At 32.9% G+C, this 26,409-nt stretch overlaps 4 protein-coding genes across 7 annotated transcripts; 2 read left to right on the forward strand and 2 right to left on the reverse strand.

The window, feature by feature from the left end:
- Nucleotides 1–563: 563 nt before the first annotated feature.
- Nucleotides 564–4,673, forward strand: LOC113848185 (ubiquinone biosynthesis O-methyltransferase, mitochondrial). The gene is made up of 9 exons (XM_027477586.1): nucleotides 564–914; nucleotides 1,174–1,263; nucleotides 1,735–1,813; nucleotides 2,211–2,288; nucleotides 2,464–2,512; nucleotides 3,392–3,441; nucleotides 3,968–4,117; nucleotides 4,376–4,456; nucleotides 4,535–4,673. Exons 1-9 carry the CDS (start codon nucleotides 733–735, stop codon nucleotides 4,646–4,648), a joined length of 873 nt encoding a protein of 290 aa, XP_027333387.1. The 5' UTR covers nucleotides 564–732; the 3' UTR covers nucleotides 4,649–4,673.
- On the reverse strand, nucleotides 4,247–9,978 carry LOC113848186 (alkylated DNA repair protein ALKBH8 homolog). The gene is made up of 2 exons (XM_027477587.1): nucleotides 9,952–9,978; nucleotides 4,247–5,423 (listed from the first exon to the last, which is right to left on the reverse strand). The coding sequence occupies exons 1-2, from the start codon at nucleotides 9,976–9,978 to the stop codon at nucleotides 4,755–4,757; spliced, it is 696 nt and encodes a 231-aa protein (XP_027333388.1). The 3' UTR covers nucleotides 4,247–4,754.
- On the forward strand, nucleotides 6,929–12,270 carry LOC113848184 (citrate synthase, glyoxysomal-like). 2 transcript variants are annotated; one of them, XM_027477584.1, is made up of 14 exons: nucleotides 6,929–7,383; nucleotides 7,645–7,825; nucleotides 7,956–8,041; nucleotides 8,431–8,535; nucleotides 9,324–9,386; nucleotides 9,564–9,673; nucleotides 9,903–10,022; nucleotides 10,101–10,176; nucleotides 10,294–10,367; nucleotides 10,558–10,678; nucleotides 10,945–11,042; nucleotides 11,144–11,267; nucleotides 11,582–11,732; nucleotides 11,830–12,270. In XM_027477584.1, exons 1-13 carry the CDS (start codon nucleotides 7,138–7,140, stop codon nucleotides 11,711–11,713), a joined length of 1,536 nt encoding a protein of 511 aa, XP_027333385.1. In that variant the 5' UTR covers nucleotides 6,929–7,137; the 3' UTR covers nucleotides 11,714–11,732; nucleotides 11,830–12,270. The 2 variants fall into 2 exon arrangements, with proteins under 2 accessions (XP_027333385.1, XP_027333386.1); XM_027477585.1 differs by having other exon boundaries at nucleotides 7,027–7,383; nucleotides 11,822–12,169.
- Nucleotides 12,271–12,326: 56 nt separating this feature from the next.
- Nucleotides 12,327–21,570, reverse strand: LOC113848183 (probable LRR receptor-like serine/threonine-protein kinase At1g07650). 3 transcript variants are annotated; one of them, XM_027477582.1, is made up of 24 exons: nucleotides 21,294–21,570; nucleotides 20,837–21,011; nucleotides 19,257–19,328; nucleotides 19,106–19,174; nucleotides 18,918–18,989; nucleotides 18,685–18,756; nucleotides 18,500–18,571; nucleotides 18,101–18,172; nucleotides 17,943–18,014; nucleotides 17,781–17,855; nucleotides 17,621–17,692; nucleotides 17,192–17,263; nucleotides 17,041–17,106; nucleotides 16,772–16,837; nucleotides 16,643–16,681; nucleotides 16,459–16,517; nucleotides 15,637–16,016; nucleotides 15,338–15,533; nucleotides 15,024–15,173; nucleotides 14,591–14,709; nucleotides 14,073–14,283; nucleotides 13,745–13,985; nucleotides 13,163–13,313; nucleotides 12,327–12,804 (listed from the first exon to the last, which is right to left on the reverse strand). In XM_027477582.1, exons 1-24 carry the CDS (start codon nucleotides 21,403–21,405, stop codon nucleotides 12,418–12,420), a joined length of 3,072 nt encoding a protein of 1,023 aa, XP_027333383.1. In that variant the 5' UTR covers nucleotides 21,406–21,570; the 3' UTR covers nucleotides 12,327–12,417. The 3 variants fall into 3 exon arrangements, 2 of the variants coding, with proteins under 2 accessions (XP_027333383.1, XP_027333384.1); XR_003501803.1 differs by having other exon boundaries at nucleotides 12,370–12,804; nucleotides 13,448–13,985; nucleotides 21,294–21,488; XM_027477583.1 differs by having other exon boundaries at nucleotides 12,390–12,804; nucleotides 14,591–14,754; nucleotides 15,018–15,173; ... (1 more) ...; nucleotides 16,469–16,517; nucleotides 21,294–21,405.
- Between the last annotated feature and the right edge of the window lie 4,839 nt (nucleotides 21,571–26,409).

A 26,409-nucleotide genomic window follows, 5' to 3' on the forward strand; every position in this document is an offset into this window, starting at 1 on the left:
CACTCTTAATATTTTAACAAATAGATTTTAAAAAATTAAATATAAATTAAATATCTTTTTTAAAATTATTCTTGAAATAAAATTCTTCCAGTTAATTTTCTGAATATAATATTTCTAAAAAATATTATATTATAAGCATGCAAAAAATGTTAGGAGCTATTTAAAATAGCTTATGAATAACTTATTAAAAAAGTTACAACTTTCATAAGTTATTTTTAAATTTATTTAAATAAATATTTTAATGTAAGTTATTAAAATAATTTATTTTTTACTTATTCTAATAAATTTTATCATTAAATTTAAAATATAAATAATAATTTAAAAATAATTATTGAAAAATATTTAAATAAATAATTAGTGTTTTCAGATTAAGTTCTTATTAGTCTTATTCTGCTTATTCGTGTATTTAATTTTTACAATATGCTTTTTTTGTGTTTTATTTTTTTATTTCTTTCTCTTTATTTATTTATTATTATTTTATTTTTTTTTGTAAGACTTATGTGGTCCCTTAGAAATATTAAATGAACCCACTCTTCAGCCTGGTCCAAATCCATTACAGACGATTGGAGCCCAACGGATCCGATCCAACAAGACGATACTGGTTGAACCGGGTTACCCGATTCCCACAATCGGGTCAAAATAGGAGCTCCGACAGGTTCACAGTCACGGGTCTTTCTCCTCGCTGAACGAATGAGCAGAGGATTCTGAGCACTTTCCCGCGGAACCATTGCCATGGCTTCCAATCATCTTCGAAACCTAAATCGTATCACTGTTCACCGCATTCTTCGCCCTCTCTTCAACGCTAGATGCTTCTCCGATGCTTCATTGCCTGAACCACAGCCTAAACAGCCTTCGCCTCCCTCGTCCAAAAAGGACCATGAGCTCGCCAAGTTCGCTGCCATTGCTGATACCTGGTGACTCTTCGATTTCATGTCTGTCCACTCTGATTGCCAGTTTTACTCTCTTTTTTTATAATAATCGCATTGGAACGTTAAGGATTGAAAGCTTGAGAACTTTGGTGTTATTAGAAACAACAAAAAATTGCGGAAAATTTTCAAGGGTTTATTCTATTCATTTTCTATTGAATTTGCTACCGTGTGCATAAGCTTGCAACGCGTGTCTTATTTTGAGTTTATGAATAACATCTACTTGATTTTTGCTCGATGTTAATAGGTGGGATTCTGAAGGCCCGTTTAAACCATTGCATGTGATGAATCCCACAAGACTTGCCTTCATTAGGTCTGCGCTGTGTCGACATTTTAAGTAAGCCACCTCTTTTATTTAGCTCTTTTTACCTCCATTTTGTTTCTGTGGGGTGTTTATCTTGCAGTTACTTTGCTAGAATGTGCTGTGATTTGTACTGCATTTTTTTTTTCGCATGGTATTTAGTGGTTTAAGACTATAATCTGGCTGTACTGGGTCAGATTCCAAGCCAATACTGTAATCTATTGCTTTTATGCATTAATCTTATAGCATTGTCATTTAAGTAGCAGCTGTAACTTGTTAAAGCAATATTGGGTAGAAAATTGATTTAATGCCTCCAAAAATAGATTGGTAAGAGTAAACCCCTTGAATCAAATGACAATGAGTCTAGTGAACTATTTGTTAGTGAAAAAAAAGTTAACTGAATTATTTTTTGACACGAACCAAATGAAGGTTGATAATAGGATTACTTTTTTATTTTGTCTCTTTGAGGGTACTATTTGGATAATAATTAGATTTCCCTTGTCTCAGGAAGGACCCTTATAGTGCTAAACCCCTTGAAGGACTTAAAATTGTTGATGTAGGTTGTGGAGGTGGAATTCTTTCTGAGGTATATCTTCTCTCTTTTTTCTTCTTATGTTTGAAAAAATATATTCCTTTTTATCTTCTGGCCTATGATAAACATTTTATTTTATTTTATTTTATTTGGGGAGGGGGGGGGGGGGATTGGAGAGGACTGCATTTGTTGACTAGAAGTTGGGAAATCTATATTTTGTGACTGTATTACTATATTGTGATCCTCGTGGGAATCTGTAGCATTATGATATGTTTGTAGGCAATCATATTTGTTAGCTGGAATTGTCAAAATCTAAATTCTTTGTTTGATGCATGTTCCCCTCCCTCTTACTTGTAGAGTATTAAGATTGTTATTTGTTTTTAATTGCAGATTGCAAATTTGTGCTCTTTTTATTGTCATTTAATAAGTATGCTTCTCTCTTGTTCTTCAGCCATTAGCTCGACTGGGAGCTACTGTGACGGGTGTTGATGCTGTCGAGAAAAATATCAAGATTGCTCAACTTCATGCTGTATGCTGATTCTTTAATTTGACTATTTATATGTTGCAATAGTTGTTTCCAATTTAAATTTATCAGTATTGTTCTCCCAACTGATTAGATTACTGTTTATTGGTGGAAGCAGATGCTAACTTAGTAAATTACATCTTCGCTAATAGATGGACAACTTATTCTTTCCTGTCAACAGGGTTTGGATCCAGCAACTTCAACTATTGAGTTTTGTTGCACAACAGCTGGTACATATGAAAATCTTGAAGCATTCTTGTATACTTCTGTTTTACATACATGACATGCATGCTTTAAGTTTGTTTCCATTTGGAAATTATTGCTGAAGTGCCCTACTTTTTCCTACTAAATTCTCTTACATTTTGGTGGTATACTATCTTGATAAGAAGTCCAAGTCTGGCTGGCATAATGTCCTTTTATCTAATTCGGAGTAGCATTTCCAAGTATTGTAGACCTTTACTATAGTTTAGAACTTAAAATTTCAAAAGTTGAGGTTATGATGCATTAGCGTGAAAAAGTTCAATGTTTTCACTTCCCATTGTCTTTTGCGATTGGGGTTCTTAACTTGTTATTCTTGTAGCTTGCAGTAACCCTTTGTGTTAGTTATTTAGAATCTGTCTTTGGCTGTAGAAAAGTTAAAAATAGAATGTCAACTTTTGGAAACTTTACCCCTTTTTTGCTTTGATCTTATTTCTTCCCAATATATTTATTTAAAATTAAAAAATTACCCTCCCCTCCCTTCCCCTCTAGAATCCTCCTTCCCAAACAACCCTTAATGTTTTGTATTAAACAAGGTGTCATACTTTTGCATGTTGTACCCTCAAGTGGGAGAATAAGTCAATTAAAAGAGTTGTTACATACAGTTATTACTTTATTTTCTCTGTAGTTGGAAGAATTATGGTTTTCACTGGTGTTGTCAACTCAATTTCTTTGCTTGCCAATTAGTTAAAGTGCTTCTAAAAAAATAAATGCTCTTGTACATCTAAGATGGCTTTGGTAATTTTTGTAAGAATGGCTTGTGAACACCTTGTTTGTTTAGGGTTGTCGTTTTGTTTTTGGACATTATGCACTGTATTTTACAACTAACAATTTTAAAATTGATTGATCAGAGAAGCTAGTTGAAGAAGGAAGAAAATTTGATGCAGTTATGGCCTTGGAGGTACTTTATCTTTCACCCCTGTGGTCGTGTGATTGCAAATTGGAGTGTATAAATATGGGTTCATATATAAATATATGGCACGTCTATTATATGTAGCGTAAAATCTTTGATGGTAATAGTAAAGAAAATGCATCATGGGCTCTGAAGTGATTATGTTGTGTTGGTCCTGCTTAAATGCATCAAGTGCATATGCTCCCAGATATAAATTGCAGGTTCACCAGCGCGTCATTTATATTTGATAATCATTGTCAATCATATGTTAGTAACTAATGAGATTCGGAGCGCACGTTCTGCTTAATGCTGGATAACAACTGCGTAAAGCTGCTGGATGAACGTAGATCTAGGTTTATAGAATAACTCAAATAGAGGTTTTCTTTTTCTTTGTAAAAATTTAATTTAGAACTTATTTGTAGTGATTGATCAAAGACCTTTTCCTGGTATATCTAATATTTGTCAAAATGAATTTGTTTCTATTTCTGTTTGGGAATTGCATCCACATTGTTCATATACTTGAAATTTTAACCAGGTGATTGAGCATGTGGCAGACCCTGCAGAGTTCTGCAAATCTCTTGCAGCACTAACGGTTCCAGATGGAGCTACTGTCATATCAACAATCAATCGTTCTATGAGAGCCTATGCAACTGCGATTGTTGCTGCAGAATACATTCTGCGCTGGGTATTGTTTTCAAGTTCATTGGAGAAACTTTTATCCTACATCAAATTAACCGGTTCACATTGTAGTTAACTCCTTACGCGTGATCAAATTAGCACGCACGTTATCTCTAAAGACTTATATTACGGTTGCAATTGACATAATCAGTCAGTAACGTGTTGATAAAATATTGATAGAAAGCGTACAGGGAAGGTATTACAATTGATTTGTACTCTACAATTTGCATTTCAACACTGAAGCATTCTATTTAAAATTTTGCAGCTTCCGAGAGGTACACATCAGTGGTCCACTTTTCTTACCCCAGAGGAACTAGTTCTCATCCTACAACGTGCCGGAATCAATGTAAGCCTCCTCGATTTGATTTGTTACACATTCATCACTTGCGGTTATCTTAATGACATTTTCGGTTGCATCGCACAGGTGGAGGAGATGGCAGGATTTGTGTATAACCCGGTGACAGGACGATGGTCTTTATCAGACGATATCAGCGTCAATTTCATCGCCTTCGGTACCAAATCGAAAAACACCGAATAGGATAGATATTTAAAATACTTGCTATTTTTATGATTGTAAAATTTGTTTTGAATGCTGAATAATAAACATTGAAATTGAGATCGAAATAGAAAGGTTGAATACGGAATCAGGTGTCGGAGGAGGAGAGTAGTTTCCTGAGGGTAATAGAGGTGCGTCTGGTTTGAGTCAATGGTTGTCCCTGCCATAACTGAAACCCCGGTTTTCGATTAATCTCGTGCTTCCAACGATATCTAGCTTCCCCTGACATGAGAACCAAGGAGCCTGGGGTGAGCAAAACGGGAACCGAAACGGAACGGTGTTGGCTTTCGGAATGGGGAGTGAAATGCATGACGCAGGAAGATTCCAAGGAGACGATGGCGATGCCGTCGTCGAAGCGCAAGAGGTCAACGTGGGCGCATATGCCTTCGCCGGGCTGGTACACGTTGGCGATCATTTGATCAAAGAGCGGTTCTCTCTGCAGTAGGTGTAGGGGAAAGGGTTGGGCTTGGGTAGCGAGAACGGAACGGTGAATGGAATGGGCCAAACGGATGGCCCAAGGGGGAAGATGTTGAAGGCCGAAGCGCATGGCCTGGTTGATGGAGGGTTGGGAGAACCAGTTTTCTGCTTGGATGGCTGAGAGCAAGCGTGTTTGTTGGCGAGGAGAGAGGAAGCGCGTGCACAGCCATAGCCCCTTCACTTCCTCGATTGACTCCCACTTACACTCTTCCCAATCGGATCCCTCTTCGCTGTCGGAGGATGATGCTCCGAACACTTGTTCCAACACTGCCTTCTCTTCCTCATCAACCATCTTCCACTTCACTCTTTCTCCTCAAACTCCCCTTCTCTCTCTTCCGATTCGCTCCCTGTTTTTGGGCCTATGCCCTCGCAACAAGATCTCATAATTTATCCTTGGATGGGTTGACCCAACCCAATTGCTCTATTTCTTGGGCTTCTGGTTAAAAGGCTCAGATCTTGATCCAATTTAATCTTTTTTCTGGACAAAAAATGTTATAATTTATGGAAAATATAATGTTATGTGAAATGTAATGGATTAAATATTATCACTTAATTCGTTTCCTTCACGGTATTTGGAAAGAGAAATTTGTATTTATTCTTGTTATAAGAAGAGTGCAGCATTCTAAGAGACCAAAATATGACATTTAACGACATATAACTAGACATGCTATGAAATTCATTATGTACTAGTGTTATTAAACTTTCATGTACCCAAAGACAAAGGAAGATTCAAGTTGCGTGGGGTTGTGAAATTGACGACTGCCACATTCATACTACAATGAAGGATAACCATGCTCGTTGTTCATTGGGCTAAAACTGCAGTTCTCTTGTCTATGAAAGAATCGAAGGATAAATGTCATGTCTTTATCCCATGCGTCATCCCTAGGATTAGGAACGGGATCGCACGGAGAAAAAAAAACAGGTTATGCACCTTCAAAGTCTTCAGACTATTAAAAGAGCGTGTGTGTTTGCATCATTAATTTAATTTAAAATATTTGTGATGTTAACCATTTTAAGTATGTGTCAAGTTTAAATTATTTAAAATAAATAATTATATAAATATTCATCTTTTTGGTCATTAATATAAATATTCTTTTATTCATTGTAAAATAGTTTAGCTGCCCAAAAAATGGGTCCTCTTGTTCTTTTCCAACATCTATATCTATCACCTATTTTATCTGAAAAAAGAAACTGTATTTTCGTCCTAGAACACCATCTACAAGCTTTAGGTTTTGATCATCGTTTATCTCTTGACAATCGCCTGTGGATTCTAGTGGTAGGTTCATCGCGGTCGTTCATTTTATGTTGGTTGAGATGTTGAAATGTTGGCAATTCGTATCCCTCGTTCCCTAACTCAAGAAAACATTATTCGGCCCTGTCTTCACTCTTCGCACGGAACTGTTAACTTCTGCCAATTTCTGCTTGCCGCGTCCCTTGATCCTTCAACAATTACCGTAGCATATCTAACTTCGTACTATATATTTAATATATGACAATATAGCATAACATGGGTCAGCAAAATTATTTTTTTCTTAATGCAAAACAAGATTTTATAACCTCCAAATAATTGTTCTCCAACAATTGAAATATTTTAAAAGAAAATTTGATAGAAAATATTTATTCATATATTATAAATATTCTTAAGAAGAAATAAAATTTTATACACGCTCTTCCTTCACGTAATTACATGTTTCTAAAGCAAAGGAAAAAGTAAAATAATATTATAATTTCTAAGCGAAAGATACGGGTGAATAATATATAAGTTCAAGTTATTGATTTATCTATATTCACTATCATTTTATTTTAAGTAGATTTACTCACAAACAAAGAGGCAGAGGTACACGCATCAAAATGTTTGTCTTTATTCATCCGTTTATTTAAACTTGAATGAATGAAATTTGCGAGTGAATAATATATTTTTTCTTATCAATTCATCCAAATCCAAATCGAGGATCCATCTCTCTGAATTCCAAATTTTTGTTGAAAAAAAGAAAATGTCAACCGAATCAGAATCAGCGACGGTGCTTGCTCGTGGCCGTTTGGCTATGCTCACCGCTCACTTAATTCCCTCTGGCAACACGGAACACGTTGATCACGTGCTGCACCCTCACCGTCTCTCTGCTCAGTTGCCGCCGGCGAACCTCAACGGCACCTTGACCGTCGTCGATGAGAGGACCGGCAAGAAGTACCAAATTCAGGTCTCCAAAGAAGGCACTGTCAAAGCTACCGATCTCAAAAAGGTATTTCCTCTTCATTCGTCAATGAAATTTTCAGTTTTGATATTCGTTTTCCATTGAATTTCGAGTTTTGCTTAATGGGTCTCCGCCAATTCTTCTCCTTTAAGCTTTGTTGAATCGTTTAAAATTTCTCAAAGCTAATTAGTCATAGTTACCTGCTGAAATCATTGGTGGGATGGTTTGTAATTATGTTATGATTGTGCGCTTATTTATTAATTTTTGGTAATATTTTGATCGTGGGGTTCTCTGATTTTTTATTTGCAGATATCGACTGGGAAGAGTGACAAGGGACTCAAGCTTTATGATCCTGGCTATTTAAACACGGCTCCTGTTCGATCAACAATTAGTTATATTGATGGTGATGAGGGGATTCTTAGATATAGAGGCTACCCAATTGAGGAGTTGGCAGAGAAAAGCACTTTTATGGAAGTGTCCTATCTTATATGTGAGTACTGTCTTTTACTGCAATTGTATGTCATTATGCCAGTGAAGACACATGCATCTCGGGCTTAGTTCTGCATGCATAGCATGCTTTTTTCCGAATTTTATTTACTCCGTCTTTCTCTGTTTTCAAGTGTATGGAAGTTTGCCTTCTGAAAGTCAGTTAACAGAATGGAAGTTTGCTGTATCTCAGCATTCGGCTGTTCCACAAGGAGTTTTGGTGAGCTTTTATGCTATATCTAAAATAACTTTTACTATGATTTTACTGTCCCAAAATCTCATCTATTGGGTGATAACTATTTGGTTTCAGTCAGTGACAGTTTAGATTTGTAAACTACTACCGCCAATTGCATTACTGCTTGAAATATAGTATGCTTGCAGTATTTTATATTGTTAAAGAAATCTAGTAGCTCTTTAATACTAGTGTTTATATCAGAGAAATTTGGTGGAATACTTTTTTAATATAGTTTTCTGTAAACATTTTTATTTCTGAAGTATATGCTATTTTTTCTTTTTCGTTTGGAGAGAGATTTTGTTGTTTGTTTCTTTAAATGAAGTGTGAGATTATTTATCTAACTTTAGTGGTATCATCTGACATTTGTTTTGTAGGATATCATACAATCAATGCCACATGATGCACACCCAATGGGTGTGCTGGTCAATGCCTTAAGTGCTCTTTCTGTTTTTCATCCTGATGCAAATCCTGCTCTTAGAGTAAGTAACAACAACTGCTGTCTAGTTACCTTTCAAACTGTTTCTTCATCAATGCAAGCTTATGGTAATAAAATAACAACCCACCTTGTATATCTTTATCTTGTGGGACAGTATATTAACTTCATCTTTTGAATTTCTGTAGTTTGTAAAAAGTTGTGTTACTTCTCTAATTTGAAATCTATCAGGATAATTTACAGCAAGGAGTTTTGATTCAAACATTATGTGGTTTCCTGTAGATTTTAGATTTCTATCAAAGTGAATTTCTACGCTTTTTAATTTCATATTGGGAAAACCTTGTAACATTAATCTAGAAATTAATTTTAATTCTGCATGTAACTTGAAGGCCCTGAATTAGTAGGAATTGTCAGAGGTAATTGCACTGCATTGAGTGTATCATGAAAGAGAACTTAAAATTATCTTCTTTTTTTTTTCCATAGTTTGAAGCACTGTTTACCCCAGCTTTGAAATTATTAATTAACAAAAATGATAAGAAATGATCTGTTGTTAAGTCAGTCACTACAGTACTTTCGATTGGGTAATGCTTACTGTTAGTGATGTAATAGAGCCAATCTCGGGTGTACTCCTAATAGCTGTAAACCTTTGAAAGAGTTGGTCTTTGACATGGTGTTGGGGCTTCCTGACCAAGCGCACACACAAGTGTTAGGGCTTCCTTGTGGATATTACTTTTTCCTGTGGATTAATATAATGTACATGTGAGTGGTACTCTTTCTCTTATTAGGCTTTGACATGTTATATTGTTAATACTGTGTTATATTAATATAATGCAGGGTCTTGGTATTTACGACTCAAAGGAAGTGAGAGACAAACAAATAACACGGGTTATTGGAAAGGTGTGCTTATTTGGTTCTCTTCTATCACGATCCTGTCTTCAATACATGCAAGTTATTTAAGTGCTTCTTGCACTGGTTTTACAGCTTTTATCTTGTGGTATTTTGTGCAGTATCCACACAACTCTATGCTTATTTGCAATATTCCCTGCTTCTTTTTCATCTTTTTCTTTGCTGCAGATAACAACAATTGCAGCTGCAGTTTATCTTAGAATGGCAGGAAGGCCACCTGTGCTTCCATCCAACCACCTTTCTTACACAGAGAACTTCCTATATATGTTGGATTCTTTGTATGTCTATGTACTTCTAAGTCTGATTGATCATTTGGCAAGCCAAAATTGGCTTTAGTTATTTATTCCTCATAGCTGTATGACGTTTTAATTTTTATGCTCATACATAAGAATTCATTTTTTTCCAAAAGAACTATAATTCAATCTTAGTTGATATAATGGTAACCACATACTAGCTGTTTTTTTAGAGTTCAAATACAAATAAAATCTCCATTTTGCATACTTTCAGAGGCAATCGGTTGTATAAACCCAATCCTCACCTAACCCGTGCGCTAGACATAATCTTCATCCTTCATGCAGAACATGAAATGAATTGCTCTACATCTGCTGTTCGACATCTTGCATCAAGGTAGACACCCTACTGGAATACTGGTTAAGCAATGTAAAACAGTCAGTCTGATATTGCTCAACTATTATCTTATTTCAGTGGTGTTGACGTATACACTGCAATTGCTGGGGCTGTCGGAGCTCTATATGGACCTCTTCACGGTGGTGCAAATGAGGTAATTATAAGTAGTTAATGAAGCTGTCATTATGTATTACTTAATGAAGTGAGTAAACTAAAGCGCAATACAGTTATTTAATATGGGAACATGCTAAACTGACCTTCAAGTCTGCAGGCTGTCCTCAAAATGCTGAGTGAAATTGGAACTGTTGAGAACATTCCAGATTTCATTGAAGGTGTCAAAGCCAGGTGGCTAATATTTCATTTTGTTACTAGCTATTTCTTATATTTTGTTTTCCTAGTCTGTTTTTCTTAATGCTTATACCCTGAAAGGAAGCATGATACCTCGATATTATTGCCTGCTCTTTTGGGGGTCTAGTCAGCAAGCCTGGAAAATGATAGTTTTAGCTGATGTTCCTATCCTGTGTTTTTCCTCCAGGAAAAGAAAACTCTCTGGTTTTGGACACCGAGTTTACAAAAACTACGATCCCAGAGCAAAGGTCTTGAGAAAACTAGCAGAGGAAGTGTTTTCCATTGTTGGCCGGGATCCTCTTATTGAGGTATTTATTCATTATGTAGTCCCTGTCTGTGTGCTTATTTATTCATTAAGCTTGGTATGCTGGTCATGAAGGCCTATGATTAGGGTTGTGAATACAATGACAAACTATTTTGGAAAATTTCTTCCTATATTTTTTTAAAATTTATTTTTGTATTTTAAATGTTTGATTACAGGAAAGTATATGTAATTTAATTCAGATTTTGATTGGTGTATTTAGGTTAAACTTTAAAAATTATAAATTCTTTATGTGATTATTTTATTGTTCAGGTTGCAGTTGCCTTGGAGAAGGTTGCACTGTCTGATGAATATTTCATCAAGAGGAAGCTATATCCAAATGTTGACTTCTACTCTGGATTAATTTATAGGTAATATAATAACACCCATTTGTTCTAACTAGGGAGGGTAGAATTTGTTGCTCGCCATAGTTTATCATACAAGGCTTGAGCTAATAGTTTTATGCAATCAGAGCCATGGGGTTTCCACCTGAGTATTTCACAGTTTTATTTGCTATCCCTCGAATGGCCGGGTACTTGGCACATTGGAGAGAGTCCTTGGATGATCCCGATACGAAGATTATGAGACCACAACAGGTTACTTCCTTTCTATATGTCATTTATCTGATCTTGATTTTCTTGCATATTAAAAAAATATCATCATTGTAGTGGGCTATATTGTGTTAATGGCTGTCCATGTTGTGTTCCATTTGGTTAACTTCAAAATGAATTTCTAGTTGTATCATGACCGCATTTACATATTTCTTATAGCATTGGTTCTACTTGCATTATGCATCCGAACGATAAGGAAAACCTCTCTAGTAGATGCATCTATAAATATTTCTAGTTTTTTATGCCTTTCTCCTTGCATTTCTCTTCCCTGATTTTGTCAAATCTTTTGTATGTATCAGGTTTATGTTGGAGAATGGCTGCGGCATTACACACCAATCAATGAAAGGACTGTCTCAAGCGATGCTGACAAGCTCGGTCAGCTGGCCATATCAAATGCCTCAAAGCGCCGGCTTGCTGGAACTGGGATATAGCTCAATTTGGATTTAAAAGGTAATATATAATTGTCAGGAATGTACACGGAGGAAATAATCCTTTTTTCCTGACATTTTAATATCTTATTAAACAAGCTTAACTTTATGATAATCAGGATTATGCAATGGGAGGGAGCATGTCTCTGAATAAATAATGCAACTGGGGTCCTATCCATCACCTGCTGAAAGAACGAGATGCTGGTGGAATTTGTTGTTCCATTCAAGTCACGTGCCAGTACTTATACTTTTGAATTTTTTGTTAAAATTATTAAGGGATAAACAACGGACAAGCATAGTTTCGATAACTCATTGGTAGTAATATGTATGATCGTATTAGCCAATGAATTTCGGTTGCTCGTTTGTGTTAAAAGCAGTAGGCTGAGTTTTGGGTATACCAGTACGAATTCTGTCATCCCCCAAATCAATAAAAAAAGGATGCATGAGATAAATGAAATCCGTTGACATATTTCTTTTATTAAGCCTTTTTCTTCCAACGAAGCCGAATGTGCAAGTGTAACACGAATAATATATTTTTAAACCTTTTATTCTGAACATTTTAACAAAATGTCAATGTAGATTATAGATAGTTCAAAATCATGGCACACCAAATTAAAAATCTTTTTATAGTTATTACCTTTAATTTCTTTTTTGTTTTAAATACATCAGGAGTTTTGGATTAAGTACATGATGTTAGGAAACTATCTTCACGTGTCTGATGTATCTGGATTATTGGTTACAAGATGGTAGCTCTTTTCTTTTTCAACATGTGAACTAGAGGAATTCGTATATATACTAGGTATTGACATACTGTGTGTTCCGCTTGGATTCTGCCAGAAGTGATTTCTTATACTCTTATATTTGGAACTGGAACTAACAGCTGAATATCCCGGATCAGAAAGTAGATCCTGAATGTCAGTCCAACCTTCAAGCATGCTCACAACTTGGGACATTGTTGGTCTAAGTGTCGGAGATGCGTTGGTACATAAGAGAGCCACGTTTAGGACTATCATGGCCTCCTCAGTTGAATATTCTGAACCCAAATCTGGATCAACCAGCTCCAGAAGACTTCCTCTCTCTTGCAAAACATAGGCCTGAAAGAAAATCAAATCAAATTTCAGACCAGAGTTTACTCTTAAATTCTTGATCAAAAGATGACTGGTATCATAAATTTCAATTTGTGGACTTTAAATACAAACCAGCATAAAAATCTGGAGTGGAAAGCATCAATTTGCCTATCTAACAGACCCTATAGAATATTTGGTCTTAATTCTGATAAAGGATTACATATATATGAACTAGTAATATCCATAATCTATACGTCTTGGTTAACTTGGGATTTGTTTGTATGAGTCATTATAACAGGCATTAATTGTAGTAGTAATGGATGTATCAATTTAATGAGTCTATATACTCTATTTTACGATAAGGAGTAAGTTAAATTATAATTACCCAATCAAGAAGGTAAACAAAATCTTCGTTAGGCCTGTAATTTGTATTGCTCTTTCCGCTGACAGTTTCTAATGCAACCACCCCGAAGCTGTAGACATCTGCTTTGTCAGTTAGATACCCACGCATTGCATACTCAGGGGCCATATAACCACTACAGAATGACATCAAACAAATAGATGGAAATTACCGTTATTGAAATAAAATGGAAGCAGGATAACATGCACGGAAAATAGAAACATTCAAATGTATATGACAGATATTAACTATTTTATGGCTTCCACCTACTGCTTAAATGAGAAGTTCCTTGCTACGTGTGTTCGAATTTAATTATGATTTCAGCATAAGATTGAGGTAGACACGTGTCTTCTTCGTACTTCAGGTCCAAAAGAATTTGCATGAAGGGTTTTGTATACAGGCTGGTCCATGACAATATACACTTTATTCTTTTTCAGTGAATTATGGACTTTTTTCTTTCATTTTTCATGACAAACAAGATTGAAGCTTCCTCCAAACTATTATGAAGATTTCAATGCCATGTTGTGAGAGAAAAAGAATAGAAATAATAGCAAACTGCCAACTTACATTGTTCCTGCAATTCGAGTGCTAATATGGGTTTTGTCCTCTTCAATAAGTTTTGCCAAGCCAAAATCTGAGACTTTAGCATTAAAGTCCTTATCGAGCAACACATTACTTGCCTTTATATCCCTATGTATGATCTTTATTCTGGACTCTTCATGTAGATAAGCCAAGGCTTGAGCTATACCAAGGCAAATTTTCTTCCTGGTTTGCCAGTCTAGTTTCATTCTGCAGTTTGGATCCTTCCCTGTATGTGATTGGGATAAGGACAATCAACTAGTTGGTCATATCAAATGGCAAAAGTATGGCTAAGGTTATTCATCATGAAGCTTACCAAAAAGAATGCGGGATAGACAATTATTTTCCATATACTCATATATCAGTATTAGTTGGTTCCCCTCCACACAACATCCATAAAGCTTAACAAGATTAGGATGTTGAAGTCCGGATATCATTCCTATCTCATTCACAAACTCACGATTTCCTTGTTTAGATTTTGAAGAGAGTTGCTTTACTGCAATTACTGTACCATCTGATAGTAGGCCCTGCATCATGAAAAAGGTATATTTTTGTCTTGCATTACAATTACATAGACACACATATCAAACTACGGATAGGTCTAACAAATCTTTACTCTTTCATTGACCCACCAATGTTATATGCTCGTTAACGAGTACAAAATACATTAGAAAAAAAAAAAAAAAACTGATAAAATTGTAGGCATTAAATTTGAATCTAATGGTGATATAGAGACCATGAAGTATATCCTGTATTTCAAATCAAATAATGTATAAATTAACCATATGGGGGAATAGGTAACCAGCAATATAAACATAAGGAAGATCAAAATACCTTGTAAACAGAACCAAAACCACCTTCACCAATTTTATTTGCTGCATCAAAGTTTTTGGTTGCTGCTTTGATTTGTCTTAACGTAAATAATCCTGTCTGCAGATCTATACCCCTAAGCTCTAGAAAAAAGAGTGAAAATTTGGATTCAACATGAAAGCATAAGAATATATAGTGTTCAAGTATGCTCTCCTATGTTCTCTTAAAGCCTTAACTTCAATGAAAATATCGATAGCAAATCTTATATACAAGTAAAATATTGAACTTCAGTTTTATGACATTTGGATAAATTTTGTAGAAATATTTAATGCAAATTGTTGGACAAGCTTGCACAAATACCGCTTGAATATAAAAATAAGTATGCTATGTTGGAAACAGATGGAAATATCTTTTCTAAATTGAGAAAATAGGAAGAACTTTGTGGCATATTCCATACCTTTATATACTGGGTCTTTGCCTCCTAACCATCCCTTCCTCCTCATGATAACCAGCACCAGAAGAAGAACAACTACAGCACCAGCAACTATGCTAGCTGCCAGTATGACATAAGTTCTGTTGCCATCCTCTGCTGATGGAGGTTTAAAATCTGTGCAAGGGAAAAGTATTAGTTTATAGCTTTTGTAGAAATTAAGAACAAAACAAGAGAGTAGAGGTAGATCGTCATATTATAGTTTCAACTCCAGTCTCCCTCAAATTTAGGCTTATAAAGTGAGATAAAACACTAACACTAAGTTGCAGGATATAACTTACTAGGGTCTACCGAAATAGCAGATATTAGAGGTCCATAGACTCCTCTTGTGGGTATGCCAGTGGTTCCTTTTCCAGCCCAGTAGAAGTGAATCTTCAGAGTATGTTGAGTAACAGTAGCATTAAATGTCTTCACAAGTGGCTTCTCAGTACCACCAGCTTCTCTTTGGATATCAAAGTCTTTCAGCACTAATTTCCCCTTAATTTAAGCACATAATAATATATTCCATCTACATCAATGCACAACTCAGTGCGAATCAAGTTATATAGCATCATAATAAAATCATGCAAGTAATAGTTACCTGGATGTAGACATCAAATACACGCCTCCCAAGACTGTTAAATGACCTATCATTGATGAAAGTAATCTCTGCAAAGTGAAGCTTAACAGTGTATTTTCCATTCATTAGGCAGAGGCCATAGTATGTGAGAGCAAGGGGAGAAACACGAGCTGTTGTGTATAGTTGTGAGTTGAGTACAGAGACATTAAGTCTAGAAGTATTGGCCACAATATAGGGATCAGAGTCAATATCATTGTCCATGAAGTTTCCAGTGCTACTAAGAGCCCAATCCTGGGCAGTGTATAACATTGAAGCTCCTTTTCGTTCTTTGTCAGCTTCATAAATATGACCACTAATATTTGCTTCCTTACCACCGCAATTGATGTGGAGGGAGTACTGATCTATTGAAAAACCAATGCCAAACGGGATTGATTTAGAAAGAATACTTGATGCAGAATCTTTCAAATAGTAATGGAATAATGATAAAGATAGAAAGCATCAAATAAAGGTAAAATTCACAAAGAAATAACACAGCACAATTTGTGTTTAAATTTTTAAGCATAGTTTGGTTACACGAATTTATTCAATAAGATGTCATTAGAATTATGCAATGGTTCTAATAAACAAGAATACTGAATTACCTTCCAGTTTTAAGTTTCTTAGAATAAGTCAACTTGTTAGGATGAAATTGATCTTAATATCTAGGGAAAAACAGATACATTCTTGTTTCTTTCCTAACGGAGATTTATCCTTCTGGAAACAGGATTTTGAATCACCATTTAAAAGCAGCCTGTCAGATAAAAGCAACTTAAAACTTAATTTAAAGAACTGTCACACACTTACATTGGCTAACTGAAGCAGGGCATGGAAAGGTCCTTTTTAGGCATGAATGAATCTTACTTCTGCAACAAAGAGTGAAATTTAATGTTATATGATAGGGCAAGTTCCAACGACCTTATTTTACAGAAATTCCTCAGAAAGCAAAAGGAAAAAAAAAGGACTGCATATTCAAAGCACAACAACTTACTGTGTATCCGCAGATGAAGAGTAGCTCTCAACAAGGTTTCTGGAAAAATAACAAAAAATGGTTGCAGTGATAACCGATAACTACCATTCATTCTAGAAAACTATAACAAAAGTCTTTAATAAAACTTACATGTTCCCTCGTTGACATTCAGTTGGACTTGAGCTATCCCAGGAGAAGTTATTGTCAGAGACATCACTGTGCACCAAAATATAAAATAAAAGCTGTTTATCACTTTATCTCATGTTACTGCAAGAGTCATTATTTAATTTCAGTTTAGGGTTTATCATATGTTGACTTTATGCAGACGCCAATAGATTAAGTTCCTAGAATATAAGCCACCCAGCTATACATTAAAGATTGAAAATTGAAACGTAAGCCATTCAAGGACTTTAACGTACATAGCTTTGTTATTTTCAAGGACCCAGCCAGGTATAGTCCCTGATAACTTGTTCCCAGTAAGATACCTGCATTATTTAACAAAAATTTTGTTTCATCAAAATTAAAAATAAGATGTTCCAAGAACACGCTTCATTCAATCCAACCACCTACATGAAGTCCACTTTGTCAAGTTGCGCAAAAGATTCAGGTATTTTTCCACTCAAACCATTGTAACTCAAATCTCTGCAGCAACGAAGATAAATAAGTGAACTTGTTTTATAATTATATAAGGAAAGGGTTAATTTAAATATAAAAAAAAACATTTTATCTTCAAATTTAAGATTCGTAGAAAGATAAGCACATCCGAAGTAAAGATGCCTATATAAACAGTGAATTAATTCTGGGATCGTTTTTACAAGGCACATTATAATTTATGATAAAGATAGTGTCAATATTATAATTAAAGATGGCCAAAACAACATTGAATTAATTCTGGAATCATTTATATTAATGAGATCTTCTCATGTGGAAGATGATCCTCAAAAGTAATTCATCAGTTGTCAAAACAGTTTACAGTAAGTCACTTGTTGAACTACTTACAAAATTTTCAGTTTCTCCATGCTGCCAATATAATCCGGGATCTCTCCTTTAATCATGCATTTTCTCAATACCCTGCATTATGATGCCCAAATGAAATATAGGCCATTTTAAAAAATCCTAAAGACAGAGAAAGAAAAAGCATTCAAGTCATGGAACTTACAGTGTCTTCATGGATTTCATATTGCTTAGTGGTGGGAAAGCAGAGCTTTTACTACCTTCTAGGTCAGTTATCCTCCTAATTTAAAAGAATAGACAAAACAATCATTTGACACAATTTTATTCTATGATCAGACAATAAATAAAATAAGTATTGCAAGCATACAAATCACTTAATCTTGTCAAGGCAGAAATGCTAGAAGGTATGGGCCCCTCAAGAGAGCAACCGTGAATGTGCCTGTAACCCCAGAAGAAGAAAAAAATGGCACGATAAAATCATTATATAAACAAATACAATAAGAAAGAACTAGGTATGGGACTTACAGCTTTTCAATCAATGTCCATTTACTAATGAAATCAGGTATCCTACCCGAGAAATTATTGTCGCTTATCCTCCTAAAATTTGTTTCCTTAAGGTTAGTACACAAAGAAAACTCAAAATTTAAATTAAACAATAGTAAAATAACTTAAGCAATACATTGAGCAAGAAAATGTATAATTTCGTTGCCCATTATAGGAATTGATTCAGAAACCTGCAGTGATTGCATTTACCAGATCATTACCCAATATTAAAAAGGATCCAAATGGTTCATCTTTATGGTTTATTCATCTTTTACTATCAGATGGTAACCATGTGCTAGAAGATGTTTAAATTATTTTATTCGCTAATTTATTTATGGTGGATTGTACATAAATTAAATTGACAAGAAAGCAAAGACTTACAAATCAGTCAAGTTGGTCAACTTGGAAAGTGCGGATGACAATGCTCCTGTGAATGCATTGGATGACAGAATGCTAAACAAACATGATTTGTTCATGTTAAACACTACAGAATAATATGTAAGTTGGGAAAACACAAACAAATGTTGTGATTCCAATAAGCATACAAAGAAGGTAAAGAAAATTACAGTTTTTCTAAATTGATCAACTTCCCAATCTCCATCGGAATGAAGCCTGAAAATTGATTTCCTTCAATACTCCTGTAACATTCATACAAATAGGTAATTAAAACAAAGCAGAAAATATTGTTCTCTATCTTCTTTTTTTCATTTTTCTTTAAAGAAACATTGATTTATAATTATGCTTAGTCATTGTGTCAACATACAATTTATTTGAAAATAAAGAAATGATTTCAACATACAAGTTTCTGAGGGTTGTAATATTGGTGAGAGCTTTGGGGAATGGCCCTGATAATCTGTTTCCCATGAAAGAGCTGCATATTCAATTAACAAAAATATTAAGTGTCACTGTCAAGTTCGTTACTTTAAAAATATGAAATTGATGAGACAATGCAGAGAAGCCAAAGGGTGCAAAGCAGAAAGTTCTTACAGCTCAACCAATTTCATGGTAGCCCATTGTTGAGGTATAGAACCAGTGATGATGTTACGACTAAGGTCCCTGTTTGAAAGTTCATGGGAACATCAAGTAGAGCAAAGAGCCAAATAATCATTGCTTCAAAATTGAGGTTTGATTATCTTACAATATTTTGAGATAACGAAGCTTGGAAAACTCTGGTGAGAGTGTACCAGAGAGATTCTGGGCCTTCAAGGATCTGTTCATTTAGAATATGAATTTAAAAGCAGAAAATTAGAATTTACATGGTAGTTCACATGATTATTCCAAGATATCCAACCAATAAACAAATATATAGTACATGAAAAATGAGACAATATCTTGTGAAACCAATGTTATGCTCTATTGTATAAAAAACTTAGGAAGTTCTCATAAACAAATTTAAATTGAAAAGGCTAATCAAAGCAGATTTCGTAGTTAATTCAATTGCTCTCTTTTGTTGAAATCAAAATGCGGTCTTTTCATCTAAAAACAAATTGCCTATGTACCCGAAAAAAATACAAATTTTAGTTTTTTGGTCTTTAATCAAGGTTCTAAAAAAATATAGTGAGATTAACCCTACTGAGGTGATGATTTAAGTCATTCGTGAATGACAAATCCAATATTTTATAGGTAAAGTTTCTTCTGGATTACGAAATTTTTTTAGCATATGTTCCATTCTTTAAATTATGCCACTTGACGTGTATGATTTTTTTTTCCAATTTAAATATTTAAAAGTAAAAAATTTATAGTTAAAGATGATAACTACCAAAGAGACTAGTAGTATTATAAGAGTATCAAAAAATTGCTCTTGGACCACATTTTAAGTCGAATCAATTACTATCAAGTTAGTGTTTGTTTGTTCAATATATGACAGAGATTGCACAGCAATATATATATATATATATATATATATATATATATATATATAAAAGACAACAGTTTGATGAAAAAAAAAAAAACAAATAGTTTAAAGCAAAACGGTATATGTAGATCCCAACAGAAGAAATTTCAAAATTAATATAAAACGGTGATTAAAAACAGAGTTAGACAAAACGCAAGCGTTTCAAAGTCAGAGATTTGCAATTTTGCATCGGGTAAAGTGTATTGAAAAGAACCTTTTGCACAAAATTTCCAACTCATTCCCATTTCGACCAATGCTGTGCTTTGACGAGCCACACGCGTGTATGATTAAGATTCGCTATAGTAAATTACTTAGGGGAAGAATGTTATCAATGAAATGACGTAACAAAATCATATTCCTTTTATTTTCAAGTACGTATAGTTTTGAGGTGTTTATTTTTATGTAAATAAGTGAGAATTAAAAAATAACATTATATATGATATTACTTTTTTACGTTAAAATAATGAAATTTATTTAAAATTTGTAAAAATCGGTGAAAATACTCTAGGTATTAATAAATAGAATAGAAAAACGTTCATTGGCCTCTCTTTCTTTTTCTTTCATTTGCCCTTTTATTCATTTCATTCTTAAAAGTCTATAATTGCACGTGAAGCTTTGAGGGTGTAACTTCAGGTGTGTAGTAAAAAAATATTTTATCCAAAGTACCCGTGAAAAGATTAATTAATCTAAAGCTGAAGAAAATCCTCTTCATCTTCCTAAATGCATGTGATTCCATGTGAGTATAGCCATCCTATGAGTTCTTGAAAAACATGAAGAATCTATTGGGATTGAACATAAAATTTGATGGAGAGAGAGAGTAGTACATGCTTACAACACGGCAAGAAGTATTGTGATTAAAGGAACAATCACAAATCACAGAACTCTCAAAGCCTTTCCTATTATCTGACACATTCCAATTCCCTTTTCCACTGCATGGTTCCACCCCAAAATCCCAATCTTTCTTCCCTATCTTCCTCCCTATCTCCTTCAATGCCATCACTGCACACAACCAAATCAATTTTACCAATCACAAAAACAAATTAACACTCAAAATGAACCAATAGTAGCAAGTAGCAACAGCACAACAGAAGCACAGAGAAAGCTATGAAGAAACTAAACAACTCCATAGATCCAAAACAAGTGAATAAATAAATAAATTGTAGTTCCAATTTCCAATAAACTTGGGATTGTGAAAGTAGTAAATATGTTGAACTAATCTTATGAATCTGATCCAGTAGTTGAAGTGAACCAAGTGGAGGAAAGGAGATTGCTTTTAGTTACCCTCTTGAGTGCTGAGCTTGGGTGTGGCAGCTGAAGCCAATTGCAAGTGTGAGAGAAAAGGTAATGAAGTGGAAGCAAGGAGAAGTAAAACGAGGACCAACTTGGGTTCCATGATTCATGAAAGTGCTTTGAGTTTTTGGGAGTGTAGAACTGTGGTTGCCAAAGCAGAAGAGGGAAGAGAAATGAAAGATAGGCAGAGAGTGAATTTATGAGAAGTGAGGATAGATAATGTTGCGAGGAACTGTTGGACAAGACAAAATCATATCAAATCAAAGACTACTGTGCTATGCTATGAGCCTTCTTATATTCATTGTAAAGTTAAGTGCAAAGTTGCAACTTGCAAGGACATGAATGGGGCTTGCAAATTTGGAATCCTAGCTCGTGGGAAATGTGAATCAATTAGCCCTAAATTTTTATTTTAGATTCAAACATTAATCGTAGATTTGGGATTGGATCGTGCTGTGCCGTATACATCGCTTGCCTTTCCCCTCGTTAATAATAATAACAATTAAACCAGTAATAAATATTCATATATATTACTTTATTTCTCTCTCACTCGTGCATACATATATAGTAAGTTTTTATTTTAAATTATAAATTTTAAATTCACTAATATTATTAAATGTTACTATTTCAATAAAAATTTATTATATTTAATTTTTTATTATGTGCTATTTTTCAGAGATTAATATATATCATTTAATTATATATAATCTTTTTTTTGGACTGGTTTGAAATGCATAATTGTCAAACAATGTTACAATGGTTGGTTGATAAATTATTGGTTGAACAATGTTCAATATAATTACAAAAAATGAGATTGGTTTTGAAAATATTAATACAATAATATTTGTGATATGATCACTAATGAGATTAACTCTCTTATAAAAAACCATACACGAAACTCAAACTTAAAAATCATAATTCTTAAAAAAAAAGTCAAATAGGTATCACTTAAACTAATTAAAAAGGGAATATTTTAGTTGAAAGAAAAAAAGTAAATAACATTTTCCATGACAATTACAGTGTGTTAATGGTAAGAGGTAATGAATGATCATTACATGGACCAAGTTTTGACTTTTCTATGGGTCAACGAAGTTGTGAAGCTTTAAATGCATTTGCAACCGTCTTGAAGGGTGGGAGTTGATGGAGTGGGCATAATGCCACACTCTGCAATGTTACATTTAATGGAACTTTAAAAGTAAAAGGATTTTGACCCCAAAAAATAAAAGTATGAGGATCAATTGTTATTTTAATCATGTTTTGAAAAATATCCTCCAACTCTTCCAAGGGATTTTAGCCTCTTTTCTTTTTTTTTACTTTCTTTCTTTTAAAATAAAATTGAATAAAATATGAAAAATATGTAAAAATCCTTTCCTTTTGTTTTTGTTCTTTTTACTTTTCCTTTAACTAAACCACTTTGTTGAAATTGTTCTTACGACTACGCTGTATAAGTTAGCATTTATTGTAAATATAATAAATAGGAAATAACGTTTTCACAAATCTTTGAAATGTAAATCCAATGCAATTAATAGGTAAACAAAATAACATGGACTCTAACATCATTGGCGTAGGGAATTTTACACATTGTTCAAACTTGAATACAAGAAAATTGAAGTTATGATCTTATGTGAAGTATTCAAAGTCTTCAACCAATGGCGTAAACTTAATGGATTAGTTCTTCATCCTTTTGTTCATATTCTACTGATTCAAATGCTATGCTAATTGTTCGATTATAAACCAAATTTCTTTTGCTGAGGTTGATATGCATTTTTAACTTCCCCAGCATCACTAATTTCATGTTTAATCTCAACCCCTACTTTTAAACTAAGATTAAAGCACAGTTAACTTAAAGACAATGAAGTGTAATTATATACAAAGCATCGTTTTTATATCTAAATAATGAAGCTATTTTTTTTTTGTTTAATACAGTATCTATAAACTTGAGAGGTTATTCTATATTTTATAATTTATCTCATGTTTTAAATATTAAATATGTATTTAGTATAATTTTAACCGATAATTACAACTGGTGTTGAAGATATGTGCCGACAATACTTAATTATATTAATTAGTTTGTTTATTGAATCGAGTTTCGTATTTGACCAAAGCCCCAACTATTTATTAAAAGGAAAATAGAATCCAAATAATTATTATAAATTGTTTATCGAAGTTAAAACCAAACAAAATAAAATATAGAAAATGTTGTGTTGGGCTTGGATAAGTTTGTTTTGTGCGGTTTTGATTATATTTTAAGAGTTTTCTAATCTTCCTCACGAGTAGTTTGATTATAAATTAATACAAATATATATATATATATATATATTATTCATTTGTTTTAAATATTTTTATATTCAGAATAATTTAAAGCTATAATAATCATAATTTTTTTCAAAGTTCAAAAGCAAAATAATGAATAAAGAGGGGAAATAGGTTAGTTTACAATATATCAAGACCTATGACCTGACTCAAACTTTTTCATTAAATTAATTAAGTAAATGTTTTTTCAAATATTTAATTAAAAATTAAAGCTATATTTTTTCAAATACTTTTTAAACAAAATAAATTTATTTATTTAAGTGAATATAAATAATATACTTTTATTATTGATGTTATATTAAATTTTATCGCAGTGTTTTAAAATTATATATTTATTGACTTACTTGACTAATGAAGCCCACTAACTTAGATAAAGAATTATATATATTAACCTATTTTAAAAAAAGATTATTGGCTTATTTAAAAGTCATCATACAAAATAGTCTTTAAAATTAAAATTTACTTTTAAAGAGATTAAATTTAATCTTTAAAAGTTGTTTATGTTAAGAGAGTAAATTATGTTAACTTTTTAATTTAATTGATAATAAGTCAAACTAATCCATATAAAGGTTTGATCAATTTTATGACCAAAAGCAAGTGTGAAATGGAAGAGTATTTTTTATTTTTTATTTTTGGAAAAACATGTATACAATTAATAATAAATTTTATCTCTAATAAATCAATGTTTTTATGTTTCAAATTGTCTTTATCATTTTTCAAATTACAATATATTTTTAAGAAAAATGCTTGTTAAAACAACTGTGCCCCTGATTTTCATCAAAGATTTTCTTTTCATTTGTTTAGTTAACATTCATCTAACATTCTATAAACAAGTACCATCGTAACAAATTATTTCTTGCTATAAAATATTGCTGTTATTTTAATAAATTATTTTATTTTGAATCAAGCCTTTCTTTATAAATAAATTAGTCTTAACTATTTTTATATTGAATATGAATCGTTGTTATCTTTTTATCTGGTGATTATTTTTCTTAATTTATAAATAAAGAACAACAAAGTGTTTTTTTTCATGAAAATCTAGTCTTTACAATTTTTATATTGAATATTAATAATTTTTTATTTTTTTATATGATTATTTTTTAAACAAAATAATATTGAATATATTTTTAAAAATGTCTTGTTATTTTTTTCTAAATAAAATACTTAAATTCTTATTTATTTTTTTACTCAAAATGATAATAAATTAAATTAGTTTAAATTGTTTTAAACTTAAAAAATGTTAGAAACACAATCCTTTTTATTAGTTAAAACTTATTAAGATTAAAAAAAAAGTAATAATATCAAAACAAAAATGAGATCTATATACATTTTACAATAAAGAATTTATCACTAGTATTTTTTAAAGCCTATATATATATATATATATATATATATATATATATATATATATATATAATTTTCTTCAAAATTTAATATCACACCTCAAATTATGCGTGCTATTCTGCGTGATTGCTTGACAGCTTTGGAGTGTTAGGAATGATCGCATATTCAAGTATTCTCGTTCTGCCCCAGAACATCATTCGTGAATCAATAGACTATGCAAGGTTGAGTCATCCTCTCAATATTTCTTCTAAAAGGATCTTAAACAAATCCTCCAATTCTGAGACCCTTATTTCTTGGAGTCTCTTCACTACTGACCTCTTAAAGTTCAATATTGATGGTTCAGTCTCTGGTTCTCCTCTTGAAGCCACTTGTGGAGAGAGTTATCTGTGATGATCAAGGTAGATTTGTGTATGGGTTTGTTTGCAAGATTGGTACTTGCTCTGCAATTAAAGCAGAACTTTGGAGCTTACTTGAAGGCCTCAAATTTATCAAGACTTGCAATTTCCAATGTATTGTGATTGAGATGAATTCCAAGGTAACGATGCATCTCGCCAAATTCGGTTGTGACACCTCCCATAATTGTTTTCCTCTTGCTAGAGACATTCGTGACCTTGCCAAGATGTCCAATATAGTTGTCATTTTTCATATCTTTAAAGAAGCAAATCAGAGTGCAAATCATCTTACTAGTATTGCTCATGATTATAATTTAAGATTTCATCCCATTGTATCTTCTCCTTCTGCTCTTGTTTCATTTCTTAGAGAGAAAGCCTATGGCCTTACTTTTTCTCGTCTTGTTGACTAATTTTTTTGGGCCCTAGTGTCTCGATAAGTAGCCAAAAAAAAAAATTAATACCACACCTCAAAGAAGTCTTTAAATCTTATCAAAATATATTTTACTAATTTTTACTTTAAAATATGTAAATTTATTTAGACAAACAATAAAAACAAAAAAGTTTAAGTAGAATAAAATTAATAAAAATATCAAATTATACAACTTTAAAAGTAAATAAAAATAATTAACTACAAAACTAAGAGAATTAAAATAATACATATAATATACTAAATTAAAAGGGCTAAAAAAATCAGTTAAACCAATTATATATTACTTTATTGCTAGCAAGTAATACCTAGGGGTTGACCATGGTCTTGAAGCTTCAAGTTTCGGATTTTTTTATCTACCCTGGAAAAGGACTTGAAGATGACGTTCATTTTATGTTAATTTCAGTACACAGTGGATACATTCCCATCTCTCAACTATAGAAACAACATTTTTCAAACCCTTTAAACTATTATTATATATTCCACTGCTTTCCAAACCCACTTGATCCCATGGTAAATACAACTTCAAGACCCAATTAGCGACTAACTTTTCCATGATCTAATTAAGTTTTCTTAATAATTGTAGTAAGAAAGGTGGTCCTTCTTATACCATTATATTTCTAATTATACTTCT

Source organism: Abrus precatorius, unplaced genomic scaffold (genome assembly GCF_003935025.1).
Source record: "Abrus precatorius isolate BTA unplaced genomic scaffold, Abrus_2018 Scaffold8, whole genome shotgun sequence".
Taxonomy (NCBI): domain Eukaryota; kingdom Viridiplantae; phylum Streptophyta; class Magnoliopsida; order Fabales; family Fabaceae; genus Abrus; species Abrus precatorius.